The following is a 23,520-nucleotide window of genomic DNA, read 5'->3' on the forward strand; positions in this document are numbered from 1 at the left end:
CTTCTTGCTGGCCCCACTTTTGGACTCTTGGGGGTCTACTGTTGCTTCTCGGAGAGGCTTGGCCTCTGGATGATCCCCGCAGATCAATGCCAGCAGATTTCCTGGCGTGTCCGCATTAGTTCCAAACAACCTGTTGCGCTGGCATTGCTTTGGAGAGGCGCGGGCACTTTGCTTGAGGGAGTCAAGCTGTGTGGCGGTCCCCCGGCTTCCAGGACAGGTTTTCGGGTTCACCCCTAATGAGAGGCACCCCTCTCCTCCTCCCGTGATACCCAGAATACTTCACCCCTGCCTGTGTCCCAGCAATCCAAGGCGTCCTGGGCACCCGTACCTTGCTTCGTCTAGGGTCTCCTCATGTAATTCTTTATACTTTGGGTAGCAAGATTAGACAAAGATCCGGATTAGCGAGACACCAGCTAATCCACTCCCTCACTTCCCCAGCTCGCATCCCTCAACCCTCCGCAGCCAGATAGAAATCTTTGGTGTGTTAGCACCGAGAAAAGAAAGCCAGCGTTGTGTTCACGCTTCTGTCTTAGAAGGACAGATCCGTGGGGGAAATTCTCTCTCCTAAAGATATTTTAAAATTGTTCATATTTTGCGGTTTCTCTCCAGCGACTGCGTAGGTTCCCCTTTGACTTCTTTCATGATTGAATACCAGGTCGTCCCCCCAAGATCTAGTCGCCTATAGCTGGAATATAAGAAAGACATTGGAAACCTACTGGGCTGATGAGTCTACCTAGGAGATGTCTTTAGAAGTTTTATTATGAAATCCAGTTGAACAAGCTTTGACATTAAAAAAAAAACAAAACAAAACTAGGCATGCACTTGCTCTGGATGAATTCAGAAGAAATTCATATCCAACTAACTGATCTGAAATAAGAATAGAATTTTTTTAACCGAGCCACTTCCAAATGAAGGACGCTTGGCCACAACCTGACAAAGAGCCCAAGCGCATACGGCTAAATATTGGGGCTCAACAATTAGCGTTTGTGGCAATAGCCAATGTGTGACTCCTCGCAGCAATTATTTGGAAGTTTTTCCATACTTCTGAAAACATACTTGACGCCTCATTTCTTTAATGACTGCTCAATAGACACCCTAAAGCAGGAGCGGAGCTGCCCCTCCCCAAGCCCCGCTAGCTTGCAGGGCTTTCATCCAGGGCTTGAATTGTGTTGTCAAAGTTTAGTAGACAGAGGGGGGGGGGCCTGAGAATGGGAGGGTGTCTTGAAAAGTCTTGGAAATCGGTATATTTTGCAGGTGTAGAATGTGCCTAATAGCCATGGCTAGTGCGTGCTCCCCAATGGTGAGGGTGTGACAAGGACAGCTGCCTGGTTTTCAGTGTGAAAACACCCCCTCGGTGGACCAAACACAGCCACACTGACCTTTCTGCGGGGGGACCCAGAGATGTGCCTTTGACTGAAGGAGCCACAAAGACGTCTTGCTATGACTTTTGTTCACCACGAAAGCAAAGAAATATTGCGTTTAATATGAAAAGTACTGTTCACAGCTTTTCCGTGCCCCTGAAGAAGTATTACATTGCTGATTTACTGGCCCCCTTCTCCAGAGCTGGCTGGCCACAAGGCTGGCTGGGGGTGGAGGGGTGGGGATGGGGCAGTTGGGATGGAGCAGGAGGAGGCGGAGTTGGTGAGTTAAATGGCCTGTTGCTGCTGTTTCCAAGTTCTCTCTGTGCAGCAGCAAATTTATCAATCTTTTCATCTGACAATACTTTGAAATATATCATTGTCATCCCAAGTTGTTTGATACATTATCTGTAGGCATACAGCCTTTTCCAAGGTCAAGTTGAAGATTCTTGTTTGCTGTTTAACTGGGTTGTTTAAAACCTCAGAACAATGCCTGCCTGTTAAATTTTCACTTGTTCTCATGGGACATTGGAAAGCAAGCTTTCCTATTGACTGGGTCTCCGGATACTTCATCGTTTGGAGTTAAATTCAGCAAACAGGGTTTTGGCAATGAGATTAACAGCGGGAAAGATGAGATTTAACCCTACCCCTTGCAGATACAGAGGAGATTAAACCGTCTCTTATCTCTCATCACAGTGTGCACTAATTTTTAATGTGTGTTAGGGGCTTCTCACAGCCACACACATCACGTTCAACTTTCTAATTTTATTCCAGTGGGAAGCTACAAATACACTCTTCTAAAGCAGAAAGGCACAGAAATTGTGGCCACTCCTGTGGGGTTTGTTGTTGTTTGTTTGACAGAGCGCACATGACCTGTGGCTTTCAAGCTGCTCTAAAAATTAAAGCCAACTCAAAACCATCATGCTCCTGGACATACTTATTTCTGTTTTTAGTCTCGGGATCGGCTGCGTAGTTTCCTCTATATCTGCAATGATTGATTTTTTTTTATTCAACTAACTTTTATTTACCTTGCAATAATGTTCTGGACCAATGTGATAAATTACAGATATGCAAATTTCTTTGAATGGTGTTGTAAGTGTGTCTAGCTGGAGCTGAATGACTGCTTGCAAGTCAGTCTGTGCGCGCTCAGGACCCCAGGGAGCTGATCAAAGCACCCATTCTCTTTCATCCCCAGTATTCTCCTCCAAACTATTTCGATACAATATGTTTCCATGATGCACTTAATGTGCCAGGGACATAGAACTCATTACAACCTAGCTAGTTCTGCCGACCTCTTTGTTCCTCGGCAGAAAGTCAAAGAAAAAAGGAAAAGCCCTGCCAGTTGCCAGCTTTCTGAAATGCTAAAGCATGCGTCATTTTTCACCAGGTCTGGTCTTGATATCCTCAAAAGACAAACTATGAAACCGGCCTCAGCCCTTTCTGGCATTAATTACATTGCTGTCCAGCCGATCTGTTTTTCCTATTATATGCATTTCTCAGCAGGGATTTTTTTTTTTTTGCAAGACTAATGCAGCTGCGAGTTAAACTATGAATGCATTTTTTTATCACTATGGAAAAAATGAGTGAAAAGGCTACAAAGCATACAGCACAAACTTTTGAAAGCATTCTGGTGGGTAACAGATTTAGGACTGGCCTTGGGAGGGGGCTGCAAGGTCTCCAAATCCGAAGTTGACCAGAGTCTCTGACATTTCCAATTCACTCAGTATCTGTGGTGACACTTATTGTGCCATTTGAAATTCCACTTCGATAGCCAGATAACTCTTAAAGGTTAAGGCTGTCCAGTAAAATTCTGAAATGGAAGGTCTTACTCATCCGAACAGGAGACACTTCCATGGAATTTTGGGCCAGGATAATGACACAGAGAATCTAAATTTTATGGGGTCTCCTTCGTTTCTTGTAGGGTTGATTGGTTGGTGGGAATGGCTGGCAGCCAGTTCTGGGAAAGATTCCAGACCTGACTCCGATTAACCCTCTCTGGTGAAACTCTGCTGGAAACCAACTCACCAGCAATTGCCATTAATCTACTTACTAATTAAGCCAATTCATTTCTAAAGGAGAAAAATTCCTTTCTTTAGCCAAACTGATGGGAGGAAATTTGAAAGAAGCGCCAAACTGTGTAACTGTAATTCAGCCAAGGACTGCTAAAACAAGGTGTTGATATATAGCAGCAGATTTAAAACAAGTTTCTAGGGCAACACTTCTTTGGAGGCGGTGGTATATAGTGTATAGGAGATGAGGCTCGAATAATGCTCCACGGCGCCATGCCATCCCATGCACTAGCTTTCAAAAAACAGGTCTCTCTCCAATTAAATCTTGTTCCTTTTACGCACAAATAAATCGCCTCTCCAGCTTTCTTTTGGACCAGCCTATGCCAGCTTTATGTGACAGCTACTCCAAATATATCGCTTGCGACTTAATAAGTAGCCTTAGAGATTTGTTGCCCAGAGCCTAGGATCAGGTACAAGGCAGACAGCCTTGAAGTTCAGGCAATGGAAAGTACAAAGCTGAACGTTACGCATGGAGAGAAGGAGCCTTGGCTCTGCAGTAAGTGGCACCTGGCTTGCAGACAGAGCGATTAGACATTGATCTTGGTCTTCATCCTTATCAAGAAGCAAAACTCTAAAGAGTTTCCTCACTAAAGAATCATGCCTTGCCTTTAGGACACAGAGCCCTGTGCGGAAATGAGAGGAAAAGTGCACCTCCCCACAGGAAATGCAAAACGCTCTTGCCTCTTCAGGGTTCACATTCACCGGGGTCCAGCGGGAGGGAAGCAGGTTGATTTGGCTTTGCATAAGAGACTGGATGTATGGGGGGTGGGGCACGAGGGAAGGATGAGTTAAACAAGTTTAAGGCCTCAAATTTTATTTTATTATTATTATTATTATTATTATTATTATTATTATTATTATTATTGATATCCATTCTTTCTCACCCTTAGGCACTGGGGCAGGTCTCTGAATCCCAGAAAGGAAGCCCCAGAGTTTCACCCTGGAGGGTTTCGGCAGGGCTTGAGAAAGTGCGCAAAGGCGCACGCACAGGTCTGGAGCTCGCTTCCTGTACGTGATGAGGAGAAGCTGAACGGCCAGTTTAAAAACGTCTTGGAGACAGTACCACTTGTCAAGGGTGGGCAAGTCTTACGCCAGCCAAGATGAGGAGGAGCATCTTCATCTGAGGCCAGCTCTGCGGAGCCCAGATTGCTATGCCTTTAATCATGTGGGTCTCCTGGGCATGTCCTGGGGTATGAAATCTTTCTCCAAATAATCTTGCGGAGATGCCCACGACTTTGCTAGAAATGAGGAAAAGATGAACAGACTTGAACTTTCCTTTTACTAGCTGCTCTCCACCCTACCCGACCCCCACTCTCCCTGTAATTCACAGTATTTTAAAATGGCCCTTGCCCAGCTGGGGGCTTCTTAAGTCACCAGGATGGTTAAGTTGTGGGGTAGGTAGGCCAGGGGGTCAGATCATCCTTGGGCTTCAAAATAGGCTGTGCCAGCCAAATTTTCCTCAGTGACAGCTTTCCTGCAGCCACAGGCTGTAGATAGATAGTCTTAGGTGTCTGTGACCGAGGCCAGTTCTTCTGCTTAGAATTATGAGGCATTATAAAAGAATGGAAAAACGGGGTGAGGGAGGTGAGACAGTTCTCTGGATCTAGAGATTCAGAACTGAAATTTACCTAAAGTAATTAGACATTTGCGCTCCAATCCCCCTCTGTGTGAGATAGAAAGTTAGGAACGGTGAGGAAAGAAAACTAAGGAAAGGCCACTGAGGCAGGGAAACTGGGAGATGCCACTCCCTCCCCTAGGCTAGATTCTGCCTTGTTCACCTGGTGTGTAAATTGTGAGCCAAGCTCTGGGGGTCTGAAACAGGAAAGCCACAACACGAGATGTGATGTTTCAGCCTTTGAAGGGGAACAAAGGTCTGGAACTGAACTCAGTGAAAGCCAGGAGTGTGGAGGAGGCAACAAAGACTTTCAGCCTATGATCACCGGTAGGTGTCAATGTGGACACTTCCAGACTGGGCAATAGGAGAGGGGAACAGAGAGCATGGCTGTCACTCCAAGGCTCAACGTGAAAAACGTGACAACCTCTTTTCAGTAGTGGTGAGGTTCAAAGTGGAGTGCTTCGGAGTCTATGTGGGTCAAGTCTTTTCTGGAAAAAAAGGGGGAGGGCTTTCTTTTTCTAGCCACCTACTAAGGAGGGGAGCCCTAAAGCCCTTTCCCAAGGTAACTTTTTTGTCTCAAAGATTTCTTCAAAGGAATCGCACACTCGAGGATGCAAAGATGGAACTCTCTAGATTTGTGAGGACAATATCAAAAGGACCTGGGTCTGCACCCAGAAGCCCCAGGAAGCTGCAATAGTGTTTATGAACTTGAACAGCCTATCTAACTTTTCATTAGCGCATTATGTCACACCCAGTACATTTTGTCAAACTATGAGTGGAAGAAGAGGATAAATCTGCACATCCACATCCATGGATACCACCTCATAGAGAAGACTTAAGATGTTGACAGAATCATGGAAACTGGGAGAGCCAAGCAAACCAGAGATTTCAGCCTCTCTGTTAGAAATCAGCAGTCAAGGCATTTACCCACAATGATTCTCTCCTACTTTCTGGGAAAGATAATTGGGGATTTTTCTCATTAGCAAAGCTTATGTCCTGGGATTAGTAAATGGGCCTGATAAGAAGTCCTGTTTACCCTAAGAACTCCAACACAGACGCATTCCCCCTCCCCCTAAATTCTACTAGTAAGACAAAAATGTAAGTTAAGAAAACCCACAACATTCTGAAATTCTGATTTTCTTTAATCAATGCAGGTCTCTCAAATAATAAAAAAAAAAGGGATGTAAATATCCTTAAAAGACTAATGACATTTCACAGGTAATGCAATTTAGAAAGAAACACTTCCATGTTTTCTTTTCCAACAATGTGCATTTTTGTAAACTGCTATAAATTGCAATTCAAAAGCAGTGATCTCACCATCCCCAATCATTTTTTATACTGATCAAATGAATGCAGATACTCCCATTTGGGAGGGGCGACATGACATTTCACTTGGCAGTTCTAAACAGGTCACAGACCTTTCACAGACCCTAAGGCAGTGGGAGGGAGCTCTTTACTAAACCGTGTAACCAAATCAAACCAATGGTTACCCCTTTTCAAAACCATTGGAATGGTTTGCACAATGCTATTCACATAGCAGCACAGAAACTGAAAGGATAGTCATCCAATGGAGATTTCTTTCCTTTTGTTTAAACTTGCAGAGCTCAAAAAGTAATACTCGAAGGCAGACAATTACATTTGCCATGATAAAAAGAAATCATATACAGTCCACATGCAATTTTGTTGGCACTGCACAGCATAGCTGGAACTGTCCATATGTATGTATATATATGCACACATATGTATATGTATGTCTATTTATTGGAGATGTTGCTTTGTTTGAAACCATAGGCACAAAGACACAACATGGCTGCCCTGGAGATGACCTATTGCTTTCAAGTTGCTTGAACACATCAGAATTTCCATTGTTAAGGTTGATTAATTGAAACTGATAAGTTACCATGGATAAAGATTGTTTTTCTGTTTAATGTGGTGGGCCTGATTTGGTAAATGCCTCATTCATGTAGCTTTGCAGTGGAGCATATGGGCAAGAGTCATTCAGTATCACAAACATATACAATTTATTATGCTTGTATGGACACAACTAAAAGGCCTTTCTGTTTTAATGACAAAGTTTCAATACGAAATTTCATTTAAAGAGTCACTAGTAACATGAAACATGATTTTATAATTTATTCTTAGAGTTTCTGTGGGTGATTTAAAAGATAATATTTAAACACCACACACACACACACACACACACACACACACACACATACACACTACATTAGCATTAGTTATTGGGGATAAAGCATCTCCTATCTTAAATGTGACTAGACACGTAAGGAGAGAAAATGTTGCCATATCATGGTACCTTGCCTACATAGTGTCGTTAGGGTTGCTGAGGACATGCCCCCAGTGAGAGTTCACGCTGCCCAGTTATCAGTAGGAAGGGAAATGGTTTGGTGAATAATAAGTCCATGTCAGGAAGCCTGTTTTTCTTATTGAAAAAACAGAAGACATTTTAAAATTCATCCAGAGTGGCACATTCAACAGTGAATGTATCCATATTTTTATAAGCTAATTCCTTCTTGTACTTGAAAACACTTTTTAAAAGAGTTAACTACATAAAAACATGAATATTTACCACAAAATATAAGGTTGCTATTATTTTTGAATTATTGTACATAAACTTTTTTTGTCTTTGCCTTTTCATTTAGGTTGCTATGTAATTACCAGAAAAGAGTAATAACCAAAATGATGAAAGATATGTTAATGAACGAAAGAACTGATTATACCAAACCATCAAAGAGACAGTTACCATATTTAGCCTTTAATGTTTCATCAAATAAATTCTCTGGTCATTCATGTCCAAGAAGCAGTTCAAGTTCACTCCACATTCCTCATTTACATTAGATGGGTAGCCACAGTGCCGTTCGGAGAGTAATAAACCACATTTGTCACAGCTGACCACAGCTAGTATGCTTTTTTAGAAAGGGCTGGATGTCCATTGCAAAGCTAATCCACAAACCATCACTTGTAAAATTCCCTCCTGCATTTTGAAGTGATAATCTGTATCTAATTTTTAAAGAAAAATTTACTTTCCTTTCACTTCTTGAAGGCCGGTTTCTTTGCAGGACCTGAATAGAGATCATGGGGGAAGCAGTGCCAAGCAGCTCTGGTGTGTGGATAACAAAAACCCACCTCTTTGTAGAACATAACAAATTATGCAGTGTTCACAGATGCGCTTCACATTGCGCCTTTTGTGAGAAAATGAAGCCCCACTCTGTACCCCCTCCCCCCCAAGAGAGGCCAGGCTCCTAATGTGATCTGTCCTCATTGAAGAGAACAAGGACTCTCCTTAATATGGAAACTTTCCAGGAGTTCTTTTGAGAAGGTTTTCATTGGACTTTTGATCTATGTAATTTTTGCAAGTATGAATTCAAAGTCACAAGCAGCTATTTCTATAAACAAGTGAACAGTTTTGGGGCTTCAGCATTATATTGTTGCCATTCCTATGGCGGGGGGGGGGGGTGGCTTAGGATTACATTATTGCCATTCCCACCTGGCTCCTACCTTTGACTTTGAGATATTTAGTGGAAATGCTGTCATTACATAATTATATGTTTGAACTATATATGAGCAAACAAACGTGATGTTTTCTCCTAGTTAAAATGTTAAAAATATATTCTTAAAAACTTTGACTTTTTCCTTCTGTATTTCAGTTCTGGGTTGCTCTTATGGGGAAGAAGCTATTGATAGGCAATCCTAGGTATCCAGGGATGTTGATAAGCAATCCTGAGTAACCAGAAAGCAACTTCTGTGGAAATGATGCTGAATGCAGAGAATGCTAGCCTACTTCCTGGGACCTTTGTAATCCTGACTTCTACTGAATGTGCTGGTCTTGATGACTGTCACAGAGTATAAATTCCAAGCCCTGGAAAATTCTCTGTGTCCTTAGTGCCTAGCCACCAGCTTTGATTACAGTAGATGTTCCTAAAGTCTGTGGGATAAAGGAATGGATGAATGAATGGACAAGGAGAAGGTGAAAGCTAGAAGGTAATGTGGCCCCTGAGAACCCACAGCATTGGTGGTTCTCTCCACATTAACCTTAGTCTTGGCCACATAATCTTATTTGACTGATCTGACAAGAGAGCAAAGGGTGAGGCCAATTTGAACAAACCTTTCACACGGAGTTGACTCTCACCTGTTCTTGAGAACCCCAGGTCCATCTTGAACAAGCCTGAATTAGCCTACTTGATGATGAGTAGCTCATTAGCTCTGCAGACTGCCTGAGTGAGGCTGCTCATAGTCAACTGAATAGTAATGAATTCAGCAGCCATGCAGAAGACCAGCCACTTGGGTAAAGACATCTACAAAAGCCCAGAAGCCCAGCATTGCCCCAAATAGCAGAAAACTGCACATTATTTGCTGGGACCAGCTGGATAGCTCATGCAGGGGGAGAGGCAGGGGCTGTGAATAGCTCTTTCTGCTTAACTAGAACTTGTTCAGCTTGAAAGTCATAGAGATCTATTAAAGGTCCAAAGAAGAAATAACAAAGTATGAGAGTGGGGAAGCCAAAGAGTGAAATCCTTGGTGACTCTGACATCTGATGCTCAATTCAAAGCAAGGGCTGTTCAGAGAATAATAGGCAGTCCAGAGTCTGTATGCATGTACATGCTGAAGAGACGGGAGACAACAGGTATTTCTCCCAGGTTGGTTTCCACAGAAAGGAAATGAGCAGTAGCTTGATGCAAGAGAAGGAGGGAAGGGTGCCTGGTCACATTTTCAGGAAGAATCCACCAAGGATGCTCTCTTTAGTGAGATGACAGTTAGGGATACTAAGAGAGCATAACCTTGCTGTATCAAATAGAACCTCAAGACTCATTTTTTTTTGTGTGTGTGTATGTGTGTGTCCTTGTGTGTGGGTACACAGGCAAACAAGTATATACATGTGTTGTTTTTAGTAATGTCACCCACCTACTTTGAGAGGAGTCTGTTATGGAGCTCACCAAGTAGGGTAAGCTGTTTGGCCAGCGAGTCTGGAGATCCTCCCATCTCCATTTCCCCAGCTCTGGGTTGACAAGTGAAAGCCATAATGCCTAACACTTTTTCATGGGTTATGGGATTAAATCGAGGTGCTCATTCTTGCCAGGCAAGCACTACTAACTGAGCCAACTCCCCAGGCACTGCAGTCCAGTTTTGTCAAGCATTTGTTAATGTATTAACTGCCAGGGATGCAGCAAATACATTCACGTTGGAGTCTTATTCCCTTTGAATTCTAATTGCTTAAGAAAGTCTTGAAGCTGGGGAGCAGTAGTGTTCTCAGCAAGCAAGAAGCAATGGTTTCATCATGGCAGGTAGCAAATGGTGGGACTCTTTACTATCTCTTTGTGAGGCAAAATGGAAATATTAGATCCCTCACCTTGGTTGGCAGAGTATAATCTATCTAACACGGATGTCTTACATTGTTATAGAGTCATCCTGGGTTTGTTTCATGTATCTGTTACTTTTCTGTTGTTGTAATACATTCTGACAAAAGTGACTGAAGGAAGAAAGAGTTCATTTTTGCTTAGGGTTCCAGAGGGATAGAGTCCATCTTGGTGGGGAAGGTATGACATTTTCATTCACACACAGGAAGCAGAAAGAGAGAGGAGACAGGGAGAGAGAGAGAGGGGAAGAGAGAGAGAGAGAGAGAGAGAGAGAGAGAGAGAGAGAGAGAGAGAGAGAGAGAGAGAAGTGAGGAGAGGCTGCAAGCTTCAGCCCCCCACCCAGTTATTTAACTCCTCCAGCAAGATTCTACCTAACGTAGATTTCCGCACCAAAATGTGAGTTTTGCAACTCTGGGCAAAGGTGTCCTGACTACCTGGGGAGTCAGGCAACACCTTGAGCTGCTTAGGACAGCTCTGATGGCTGAACTGCAAGGAGACAGTTCAGCCCTGGAGGGTGAGGTGTCCCGGATACCTCTAGCTGCTCAGAACAACAGCTGTGCCCCGAAGGTGTCCTGGACACCTGGAGTTGTTTAGCACAGCTCTGATGGCTGAAACTGCAAAGAAGCAGCCCAACCCTGGAAGGGAAATTTTTCTGACTTCTTGGGAAAGTCAGGCTTGGAATTGCTTCAGTAGGGAAAGGTATCCTGACTGTTCCGGAAAGTCAGGGTATACCTGGTGTGATGGGGGATGGTCTCCCTGCAGGATATAGTAATCCTGTTCCTTTCCTGGAGAGCCACTGCAGCTGAGCTTCGCTCAGCCTCCACTTAAGGGGGCTTCCTAGCAGAGCTCTGCTTCTCCAGCCTAAGATGTTGCTTCCTTTGCTTCACTCTGCAAAAGGGAAAACCCCTGCAGGAATGTAGCAATCTCCTCAGGCTCCGGAGAAAAGTGTTACTTTTTCAGCTCTCTCTTGCTCTGTCCACTGAGAGTCCTCTCAGCAAAGATCTTCTGTTCAGCTCCTCCTTGCTCTGCTCTTTCAGCTCTCCCTTGTTTTGTTTACTGAGGGATGTCTCAGCAAGGATCTTCTCTATGCCAGTGAATGAAGATCTTCACACCCAAAACTCTTTTGAGAAAGAGATTTATTTGGGAAGGAGGAGTCCAGGAGAGTAGTTGCCTCTACCAGGGTGGAGAGAACAGCCTTTTTAAAAGCTGAACTGGCAGGACAGCTTGCATAGGATGTCTTGGGGGTGGAGGCAACCAGGGGTTGACTTGGGGCCCAGGGTTTTACTGCCCTTCTCTGTGATTGGTTGGTTTCACAAGTCAGTTGGCCAGGGGCAGAGATGGCTCTGATCTGACTGAGTCAAACTGTTTTTTTTTCTGCCCTGATCTGAGCCATCTTTCCCTAGTTCTGGGCTCCAGGGTCAGGGTGGGTTTCTTTTTTTTTTTTTTTTTTTTTTTTTGGTTTTTCGAGACAGGGTTTCTCTGTAGCTTTGCGCCTTTCCTGGAACTCACTTGGTAGTCCAGGCTGGCCTCGAACTCACAGAGATCCACCTGGCTCTGCCTCCCGAGTGCTGGGATTAAAGGCGTGCGCCACCACCGCCCGGCCAGGGTGGGTTTCTTTAGCCAGCCCCTTTTCCCTACAATTCCACTGTTCACATAGCTCTCAGCATTACAGTCTTCCAGGCTCCTACTAGAATGACCAGGAAAGCTCAGCTCAGAACATTCAATGGTTTTCTGGTCCAACATTATAAAGTCTTCTTTGTTTCTAAAGTCTTCCTCATTCCTCTTAAAACTAACATGTCAGATTCTGCACAGTAACTTTACTTTCCCTGTTCCAATTTCTGTCTTCGTCACCTTTCTGTTGCAATAAAATATTCTAAGAAGAGCAACTTAAGGAAGAGTTTATTTTGTTTCATGAGTCCAGAGGAATGGAGTCCATCATGGTGGGGAAGGCATGAATAGACAGCTGGCTGATCAAAGTTTTATCCGCACACAGGAAGGAAAGGGAGGGATGGAACACAGGAAGGAAGGGGTGAGGCTACAAACCCTCAAGACCCATCCCACCCCCAGTGATGTACTTTCTCCAATAGAGCTTCTCCTTCCAAAGGCTCTATAACCTCCCCAAGCTGCCACCAGATGGGGTACAAAATACTCAATACATGAACCTGTGAAGGATACTTATTAAGACCCCCATATTTCCCAAGTTGGTTGGCTTAATAGAAATGTATTCTTTCATAGTTCTATAGGCTGTAATTCTAAAACCCAAGCATCTGAAGTCAGAAAGCCATGCTTCCTTTGAGACTGGGTGCATGCCCTCTTTGCCTCTCTACTACTGCTGATGATGGCTACCAACCATGCATTTCTTACTTGCAGTTGAATCATGCCAATCTCCCTCTTCTGATTTCTTTTTCTCTCCCTGCCCCTTCCTTTCTTCCCTTTCTCCACTCTCTCTTTTCTTTCTCTCCTCTCCCTAAGCCTAATTTGTCATAACTCAGTGCTTTTTCTGGGAGTGCTGAGTGTTTATATAGTGTTTTTCTCTAATACTGACATCAGATATACTGATTTGGTATAACCAGAGATTTTAGGGTAAAAGCCAGAGACTGGAAGCATCAACAAGCTGGGTTCTATCAGCTGTCTCCTATATACCAATTGAAGAGACAGGTAATTGGGAAAAACAGAGGAAGGAGATTTATTCAATATGGCCACACTGGGAAGAACAAGTAAAGGGGTCAATTGACCCCAAGTTTATCTTCAGGTTATAGACACAACCTTTATGTTTAAATGGAGGAAAGTGTGTGCCAAGGGGCAAGAAGAATACATGGTTAAGCAGTCTCGATAAAGGTGCAGTCTCCTTGAATGCTGTCTTAGCTCTAGTACTTCAATGTGGTCCAAAGAAGTCATTATTGCTTGAAGGGATAAGGCAGAGGTTCTTAGATGATTACTTCTGCTCCAAGATGCAGCCTTGCCCTCACTGATAATCATTGTCATTGGTTTCAGGACTCTTTCTGTACCGTGAAACGTCGCTGTACCTAGATCCAAAGGTCACTCAAGAGGGAAAGTTAAGGGCAGTGACTTAACTCTGTGCCTTCAGCTAAAGTAAGACAGACACAAATAAAGGAAGATGTGTTATGCTTTCAATCTGTTTTAGTTGCCTATGGACCCAAATGAGAGGTCAGCAGCTTTTAGAAAAAGCAGAAAAGTACCTGTTTCATTGCTGCCCAGCTAATAACTTCATCTCAACTTGAGTATACCTGGAAGACCCTATTATAGCCAAGAAGATACAATTCACAAGAAACAAGTTTGGAGTTTCATTGGGTTTTGTTGTTGTTTTGTATTGGTGGAGGGGTAGGATTGGGCATAATTCAACCCATACACATGCTTTTTCTGAAATAGGAATCATGTTTCAGACAGAATGGGCACAAAGTCCTTTAAAACTGCAATAGACTTATTGTGAATAGGCACGGGTGTGTGTGTGTATATGTGTTTGTCTGTGAGTGTGTTTGTGTGTGTGTTCTTGTGTGTATATTGTGTGTGTGTATTCTCTCTCTCTCTCTCTCTCTCTCTCTCTCTCTCTGTATATATGTGTGTGTCTTTGTGATACTGAGTACTGAACACATACAAGGTAAATGATCTTATACTAACCTGTGCTCCCAGCCTGGAAGTGTTCATTAAAAAAATCTTTTAAAAACATATATTCAAGGTATAATTTTGATGCAGAAGACAATAATGACTATGACTATTAACATCCTTAGGACAGACTGTATAAATAAAGCTTAAATCAAATGACGTGTCCTTGGTCTACAATGTAAGGAAAACTGATTTGAATATATAGAATTGTTTTGGCGTGAAGGAGGGAGCTTAATGCTGTAGTGAAACCCCTTGTGTTTGTAAGCTTTTTCTTACAACACTGTATGTTACTTACTACACAATACCCAAGGAAGCTCACCAAGGAGGAAGGTAAGCTTATTCTGTAATATGGTTTCAGAGTCACCCCATCATCCATTGACCCTACTCTTTGATGATGTGGCAGTGTCAGGAAAAGGGATGTCTAGTGGAGCAAAGCGGCCCTCCTTCTAGTCAGAGTGGATTAAGAATGCTGGAGGCCAGTGGTCCACAATGTCCCCTAAGGACATGTCACCAATAAAGCTAAACCTCCCACTAAGTCTAGTCTCACTTCTCAATACACAATAGGCCTTTAACACGTGGACTTTGGGGGACTTTCAAAATCTAAATTATAGCACCCCAGTGCCTCCATGTGACCCTATTGGAGATAGAGGAAGATAGAGAAAGCAGAAGGGAGGCTGGAGAGGAATAGGTGGAGAGAAACATTTATAACTACAAACCAAAATTTCAAAATAAACACTGGTTTATAATACAAAACAAACAATAGTAAGATAATAGTTGTCAGAACTATATTCACTGCAGATAAATTCAAGGTAATGAAATAGCCTGAAAATGACTTAAAATGTGTGTTTATGTTCAATGAGATAATTGATATTGCCCATTAAAAACAAAAACAAAATTATGTCCGAAATATGACAAGACAGCATATGAAAGAATAGATACAACAAAAAGCCAATTGAAAATCAAATGTCTTGGAAATATGAAAGTAAAGTTAGGGACTGAAACGTGGTTTAAATTGGTACAGCTGAAGAGAGAATTAGAAAACTGGAAAACGGTATTGAAGCATACACCTATGTTTACAATAGTGAAACATAAAAATCATGTGGATTTAGAGACTGGAGAATAGATTGAGAGATGTTTCAGGGTAAAATAACTTAGAGTATGTTGCATGTTGAAAAAGCAATATTTGAAAAACAGCTGAGAATTTTCTATAAGTAAACAAACACATACATCATCTCATCTCAACCCCATTCTCTATACTGACAGCAACTAATACAGAGCTGAATAGATTGTAGAGGTAATAAACACCGAGAATAATGAGTAAACCATAAAGAAGTGGAGAAAGCCCACAAACTACTGACAAATTGCGACCTAACTTCCCAGAACCCTGTGCAGTGGCTCAAAGGTACTGATAAAATGGCAAAGTATGGAGAGAAAATAGCTGCCTGTGATGGCTAGTATTGCTTGTCAACACGAAAGGATCTAGAGTCGCATAGGAGATACGCCTCCAAGCACACCTGAGACTGACTGGAGATTCGGTGAACTGAGGTGTGAGGCCCCGCCTTACCCACAGTGATACCATTGTGTGGACTGAGTCAAGCGGAAGTGAGCTGATACCATTGTGTGGACTGAGTAAAGCGGAAGTGAGCCGAACACTGTTAGCACTCCTCTCTCCTTCAGCTCCCTTCAGCCCCGGCTTCCCTGACTTCCTTGCTGTGGTGAACTGTATGCTCAAACTGTGAGCCAAATAAACACTTTGTCCCTTAAGTTTGCATCTTTTTTTTTTTTGGGGGGGGGTATTTTGTCATAGCAACAAGACGAAACTAATACATTGTCAACCTAGGATTTCACATCTTGTTAAACTCCCACCAATAATGAGTTAAAAAATGAACATAGACTCTGCCATTACTAGACTCTCACTAAACCAGGTTTTGAAGCAATGGCACTTTCAGCAGGCACATATATTAAAATATACACATATGCCAATGTATATATTTAAAGAAAATAAAGAGTGCCTCAAGTTTTCAAAAGCAGAAGTGGGGAAAAGAATACAGAAAATGTTGTCAATTCAAAGTAAACAGTGAAAAGCACACTAGGAAGTAATATAAATTTCAGGAAATATAAAAGTAAGATGATAGAAGTAGGTACATGTCTGCTGTGGGATGTCTTTCTGTATGCTGTGAATACGGGTTGCTCCCATTGGCTAATAAATAAAGCTGTTTTGGCCTATGGCAAGAAAGCTTACAGCCAGGTGGGAAATCCCAGAGAGACAGAGAGAGAAGAAAGGCAGAGTGAGAGGGAGATGCAATCCAGCCACCTAAGAAGCAAGATGTGAAAGCACCGCTAAGCCACAAAGCCACGTGGCAAGACACAGACTAATAGGAATGGGTTGAATTAAGTTGAAAGAGCTAGTTAATATAAGCCAGAGCCATAGGCCACATAGTTTGTAGCTAATATAAGCCTCTGTGTAATTATTTTATAAGCAGCTGTAGGACCGCAGGTGGGAGAGATTTGTCCCGACTGTGGGGCCTGGCGGGATTGAGAAACTTCCATCTACACGCGTCTATAAAAAAATTGCACTTCTAAACATAACATTCACCTACTGGAAAGTAGTTCTGAGGGCTGGGAAGACAGCTCGTTGGTGAAGTACTTGCCTTATGAGCCTGAGGACAAGAGTTGGATGCAATCAACTCATGTAAGACACTGGGCACGGTGGTGCGTTCTTGTAATGTCAGCCCTGAGGAAGTAGGGACAAGGGGATCTGAGCTCCCTGTCCAGTCTGCCTAGCCTGCTTGCTGACTTCTAAGCTTTTTAAAGACACTGAGGAAAACACCTGAGATTGTCTTTTGGAATCCACATATACATGCACAGCCACAAATGTGCGTATGCACCTACATACGAACACATACATACATACATGCCATAAGTGTTAGAGATAAGAAGAGAAAAATTCAAATGTAAGTTGGTTAAATTAGAAAATGCAATACAATAAATTGTAAAAATATTGAAAAGAAGACACAGTGCAAATATATTTTTGTATGTGCATGTGTTGTTATATTTTGTGTGTGTGTGTGTGTGTGTGTGTGTGTGTGTGTGTGTGTGTGTGCATGTGTGCCAATTCATGGAGGCCAGCGGGTGATGGTATTCGTCCTATTCCATCACTCTCCACCTTGAGACAGGATCTCTCACTGAACCTGGAGCTCGACTGGTAGCTGGTCAACCCCAGCAATCCTCCTGTCTTTTTGCTCTAGGCTTATAAGTGCATGAGACCATGCACAGCTTTTTAAATTTGGGTTCTAAGGATTTGAACACATGTCTTTATGCTCGTGTGGTAAGCACTCTTACCTGATTATACATTTCAGCTCCTGCAATGCAAATATTAGTAAGAACGCTACTGTTTTATTAGCTACATGAGACAATATCATTTAAAACATCAAAGAACTGCAAGAGTCATAGAGCAACAGTGCACACAATGATTCTCCAATAAAAATAATTAATTTGGCAAATTTGATAGATTCTTAAATAAGACAAAAATGTACAGAACTACCTAGAAAAACAGACAAGACCTCAGGCATGATGAGATATTTTTAGATTCCTCTTTTAGAAAAGCAAGATATTAAGTGCACAGTAGAGTAGAAATCAGAGAATATATATATTACTAAATTAACAAGATGACCTAATAGGATGGTACAGAATTCTGCCTCCAACAAACAGAATGTACAGATTATTTTTGAATTCACATGGAATACTTACAAAGTTCTTCATGAAAGGGTTATGTATAAATTTCTAAGGATTAAAGTTTTACCACATTTCTGACTTAAAGACAGTGAAACCAGATGTTATCAATTCAAGATAAAGCAATTCTGAGAAAGTGCTTAGAAAAAGCTACATGTTAAAGAGGAAACCAAGCTAATACAAAATACTTAGATCCAAGTATTAAGTGTTGTATGTCAAAATGTATGGGATATAGCTAAAGCATGTTTTAAAGTCACACATACATTTATTAAAATGTAGTAAAAATGCAATGAGTAAGCTGGAGAAACAACACAAATGGAAATAATATAGAAAATGCATTAATGATCTAAGCAACAGCGACCAATAAACCAAAATGAGCACTTCAGAGTCAGACCAGAAATTAGCTTTAGTAGAATTGAGAGGAAAAGGATAAAATGAAAATATAAATCAGCATGTAGAACAGAGAAAGAACCTAGTCAGAGGCTGTAAAACCACTGGAGAATATAATGTAGTTTATCACAATGTATTTGGAAGCCTAGACAAACTATCAATCTAGGAAAACTATTACCATGATGGCCTTTTCAAGACACTGCTAAAAACTAGTGGTCCAATTTGACTGACAAATTTGATATAACACCAATCAACAGGTAATAATCTTTTTACCCCTCAAAAGTCTAAAGAAGAGGCATGTGCTGGGCATGGAGGTGCCCGCTTTGCAGTCCCAGCACTTGACTGACTGAGGTGAGCTTGAGGTCGGTATGGGGACAGTACTAGATACTGGCTTCAAACATGAACACAAATAAATTAATTTTTAAAAGGAATAACAAAGCAATTCTTTCTATGAGCCCAGTCTAACCTTTATATCCAAACTAGGTTAAGGGTAGTTTCAGGGAAAATTGTGGAGTATAAACTCAGAAGAAAAAATCTTATAAGTGCATATTGTAAAATTCAAGTTACACATGTATACGAAAGTCAAGAAATACAAATACGTTTCCATATGAGAAAATTTAACAAGTTCCAACATTAACAGATCAGAGGAAAGAAAGAATGGCAGCAAGCTCAATAGACAGAGAATATAAGTTCCCAAATAAAAATTAGTCATCAGTTTATTTTTAAAATCTCTGTGTTTGCATCAAGAAGATGGCCTTGAGGTGAGTCCCCTAACTTGCCCCCGACACCATCCCTGGGCACCAGCCACTCCCAGTAAGACCTGTCCAACTTGGCCCCAGGTTCTGGTCACCGGGCAGGTTCCCTTCTAGCCCCACTGGGAAGGATCCCCTTTTCCAAGACCCCTGGCAGACCCTGCAGTCTCCACGCCCTGCCCCCACGTCCATCCACCTGAGCCCCAAGCCTCTTCCTGAGACTTAGAGGCCGGCCCTCAGCTCCCATCTTGCCCCGACTTCCCTTCTGAAGCACAGGTGAGTGCCCTAGCTTGCCCCCGACCCCATCCCTGGGCACCAGCCACTCCCGGGAAGACCTGCCCAACTTGGCCCCAGGTTCTGGTCGCCGGGCAGGTTCCCTTCTAGCCCCACTCGGAAGGATCCCCTTCTCCAAGACCCCTGGCAGATCCCGCAGTCTCCACGCCCTGCCCCCAACCCCATCCGCCTGAGCCCCAAGCCTCTTCCTGAGACTTAGAGGCCGGCCCCCAGCTCCCAGCTCCCATCTTGCCCCGGACTTCCCTTCTGAAGCACAGGTGAGTCCCCTAACTTGCCCCCAACCCCATCCCTGGGCACCAGCCACTCCCAGGAAGACCTGTCCAACTTGGCCCCAGGTTCTGATCACTGGGCAAGTTCCCTTCTAGCCCCACTGGGAAGGATCCCCTTCTCCAAGACCCCTGGCAGACCCTGCAGTCTCCACGCCCTGCCCCCACTCCCATCCGCCCGAGCCCCAAGCCTCTTCTTGAGACTTAGAGGCTGGCCCCCAGCTCCCATCTTGCCCCAGATTTCCCGTCTGGTGGAGAGAGAGAGAGAGAGAGAGAGAGAGAGAGAGAGAGAGAGAGAAGAGCACCCATCCTTCCCTGGACTTCCCTTCTGAACAAGAGCTCCCATCCTGCCCCGGACTTCCAATTTGGACAAGAGAGCTCCCATCTGGACAAGAGAGAGAGACTTCCTGAATCTGTCAGCTCTGTCTGAACCAAGTGTGCGGATAAGGCCAAGAACGAACCACAAGGAGATGGGCAGACGTCAAGGCAGAAACACATACAACAAAATGAATAGCAATACACCATCACCAGGCCCTAGCCCTCCTCCAACACCTAGACCTGAACATCAGAAATTGGAAGAAGCAGAAGAAAATAGCCTTATGAATGTCATCATGAAGAAGCTAGAGGCTCGTGTAGAGGAAAAGACAAAAAAATGTGAAGAACGCTGTAAACAACTAGAGGAAAAGGCAAACAAATTAGAAGAAATCAAAAAAGTCCTGGAAGAGAACAATAAAATACTGAAAGAAAATCAAGAAAAATCAATGAAACAAATGAAGGAAACAGTCCAAGACCTGAAAAGGGAAATAGAAAAAATGAAGAAGACACAAACAGAGGGAATGCTGGAAATAGAAAATCTGAGAAAACGATTGGGAACTTCAGATGCAAGTATAATCAACAGAATAGAAGAGATGGAAGAGAGGATCTCTAGCGTTGAAGATACAATAGAAGAAATAGATTCATCAGTCAAAGAAAACACTAAAGTCAACAAAGTCATGAACCAAAATGTCCAAGAAATTTGGGACATCATGAAAAGACCAAACCTACAAATAATAGGGGTAGAAGAAGGAGAAGAATACCAACTCAAGGGCACAGAAAATATATTCAACAAGATCATAGAAGAAAACTTTCCCAACTTAAAGAAGGAAATGCCTATGAAGATACAGGAAGCCTAGAACACCAAACAGACTAGACCCCCAAAAAAAGTCCCCTCGCCACATAATAATTAAACAATTAAATGTACAGAATAAAGAAAGAATATTAAGAGCAGCAAAGGAAAAAGGCCAAGTGACATATAAAGGCAAACCTATCAGAATAACACCCGATTTCTCAATGGAGACTTTGAAAGCCAGAAGGTCCTGGACAGATGTAATGCAGACACTAAGAGACCATGGATGTCAGCCTAGACTAATATACCCAGCAAAACTTTCAATCATCATAGATGGAGTGAACAAGACATTCCATGACAAAGCCAGATTTAAACAATATTTATCCACAAACCCAGCCCTACAGAAAGCACTAGAAGGAAAATTCCAACCTAAGGAAGTCAGATACACCCTCGAAAACACAGGCAATAGATAAAGCCACAGCAGTAAACCCCAACGAAGAAAAGTACACACACATCACCACCAAAAATAACAGGAATGAACAATCACTGGACATTAATATCCCTCAATATCAATGGACTTAATTCACCTATAAAAAGACATAGGCTTACAGAATGGATACGAAAGCAGGACCCATCTTTCTGCTGCATACAAGAAACACATCTCAAATTCAAAGATAGACACTACCTAAAAATAAAAGGCTGGGAAAAGACTTTCCAATCAAATGGTCTTAAGAAACAAGCGGGTGTAGCCATCCTGATATCCAGCAAAATAGACTTCAAACTAAAATCAATCAAAAGAGATCAAGAAGGGATTACATACTCATCACAGGAAAGATCCACCAAGATGAAGTCTCAATTCTGAACATTTATGCCCCAAACACAAGGGCACCCACATATGTAAAAGAAACATTATTAAAGCTTAAATCACATATAAAACCCCACACATTAATAGTGGGAGACCTCAACACCCCACTTTCACCACTGGACAGATCTCCCAAATCGAAACTTAACGAGAAATAAAGGACTTAATTGATGTCATGACTCAAATGGACTTAATCGACATCTACAGAACATTCCATCCTAACAAAAAAGAATATACCTTCTTCTCAGCACCCCATGGAACCTTCTCTAAAATCGACCACATACTTGGTCACAAAACAAATCTAAACAGATACAAAACAATTGGAATAACCTCCTGTGTTCTATCAGACCACCATGGTCTAAAGTTGGATTTCAACAACAACAAAAAATACAGAAAACCTACAATCTCATGGAAACTGAACAATACCCAACTGAATCACCAATGGGTTAAGGAAGAAATAAAGAAAGAAATTAAAGACTTCCTAGAGATCAACGAAAATGAAGACACCACATATCCAAACCTATGGGACACTATGAAAGCAGTACTAAGAGGGAAATTCATAGCACTAAACGCCCACATAAATAAGCTGGAGAAATCTCACACTAGTGACTTAACAGCACACCTGAAAGTTCTAGAACAGGAAGAAGCAAAGTCTCCCAGGAAAAATAGATGCCAGGAAATTATCAAAGTGAGAGCTGAAATCAATAAAATAGAAACAAAGAGAACAATACAAAAAATTAATGAAACAAAGAGTTGGTTCTTTGAGAAAATCAACAAGATAGACAAGCCCTTACCAAAAGACAGAGAGAGAGCATCCAAATCAACAAAATCAGAAATGAAAAGGGGGACATAACAACAGACATTGAGGAAATCCAGAGAATCATCAGGTCATACTTCAAAAACCTCTATTCCACAAAACTGGAAAACCTAAAAGAAATGGATAATTTTCTGGATAGGTACCACATACCTAAATTAAATCAAGACCAGATAAACTATTTAAATAGTCCAATAACCCCTAACGAAATAGAAACAGTCATTAAAAGTCTCCCAACCAAAAAAAGCCCAGGACCAGATGGTTTCAGTGCAGAATTCTACCAGATCTTCAAAGAAGAGTTAATACCAATACTCTCTAAATTGTTCCACACAATAGAAACAGAAGGAACATTACCAAACTCCTTCTATGAGGCTACAATTACCCTGATTCCCAAACCAAACAAGGATACAACAAAGAAAGAGAACTACAGACCGATCTCCCTCATGAACATTGATGCAAAAATACTCAATAAAATACTGGCAAACAGACTCCAAGAACACATCAAAACAATTATCCACCATGATCAAGTAGGATTCATTCCAGGCATGCAAGGATGGTTCAACATACGAAAGTCTGTCAATGTGATACACCATATAAACAAACTCAAAGAAAAAAACCACATGATCATCTCACTAGATGCTGAAAAGGCATTTGACAAAATCCAACACCCCTTCATGATAAAGGTCTTGGAGCGATCAGGAATACAGGGAACATACCTAAACATAATAAAGGCAATTTATAGCAAGCCAACAGCCAACATCAAATTAAATGGAGAGAAACTAAAGCAATTCCACTAAAATCAGGAACGAGGCAAGGCTGTCCGCTCTCCCCATACTTATTCAATATAGTACTTGAAGTTCTAGCCAGAGCAATAAGACAACATAAGGAGATTAAGGGGATACAAATTGGAAAGGAAGAAGTCAAGCTTTCCCTATTTGCAGATGACATGATAGTATACTTGAGCAACCCCAAAGATTCCACCAAGGAACTGATACAACTTATAAACACCTTCAGCAACATAGCAGGATACAAGATCAACTCAAAAAAATCAGTAGCCCTCCTATATACAATGGACAAAAAAGCGGAGAAGGAAATCAGAGATACATCACCCTTTACTGTAGCCACAAATGACATAAAATACCTTGGGGTAACACTAACCAAGCAAGTGAAGGACCTATATGACAAGAACTTTAAGTCCCTGAAAAAAGAAATTGAAGAAGATGTCAGAAAATGGAAAGATCTCCCATGCTCATGGATAGGCAGAACT

At 42.2% G+C, this 23,520-nt stretch overlaps 1 protein-coding gene across 1 annotated transcript in view; it reads right to left on the bottom strand.

The window, feature by feature from the left end:
* Positions 1-4,275: 4,275 nt before the first annotated feature.
* Positions 4,276-23,520, bottom strand: part of C5H10orf67 (chromosome 5 C10orf67 homolog) — a 120,895-nt gene continuing 101,650 nt past the window's right edge. The window contains exon 17 of the mRNA XM_059263663.1: positions 4,276-4,665. Coding sequence (XP_059119646.1) covers positions 4,589-4,665 — 77 coding nt within the window. The 3' untranslated portion in view covers positions 4,276-4,588. The remainder of the gene's footprint in view (positions 4,666-23,520) is intronic.

The sequence above is a fragment of the Peromyscus eremicus genome, chromosome 5 (assembly GCF_949786415.1).
Source record: "Peromyscus eremicus chromosome 5, PerEre_H2_v1, whole genome shotgun sequence".
NCBI lineage: Eukaryota > Metazoa > Chordata > Mammalia > Rodentia > Cricetidae > Peromyscus > Peromyscus eremicus.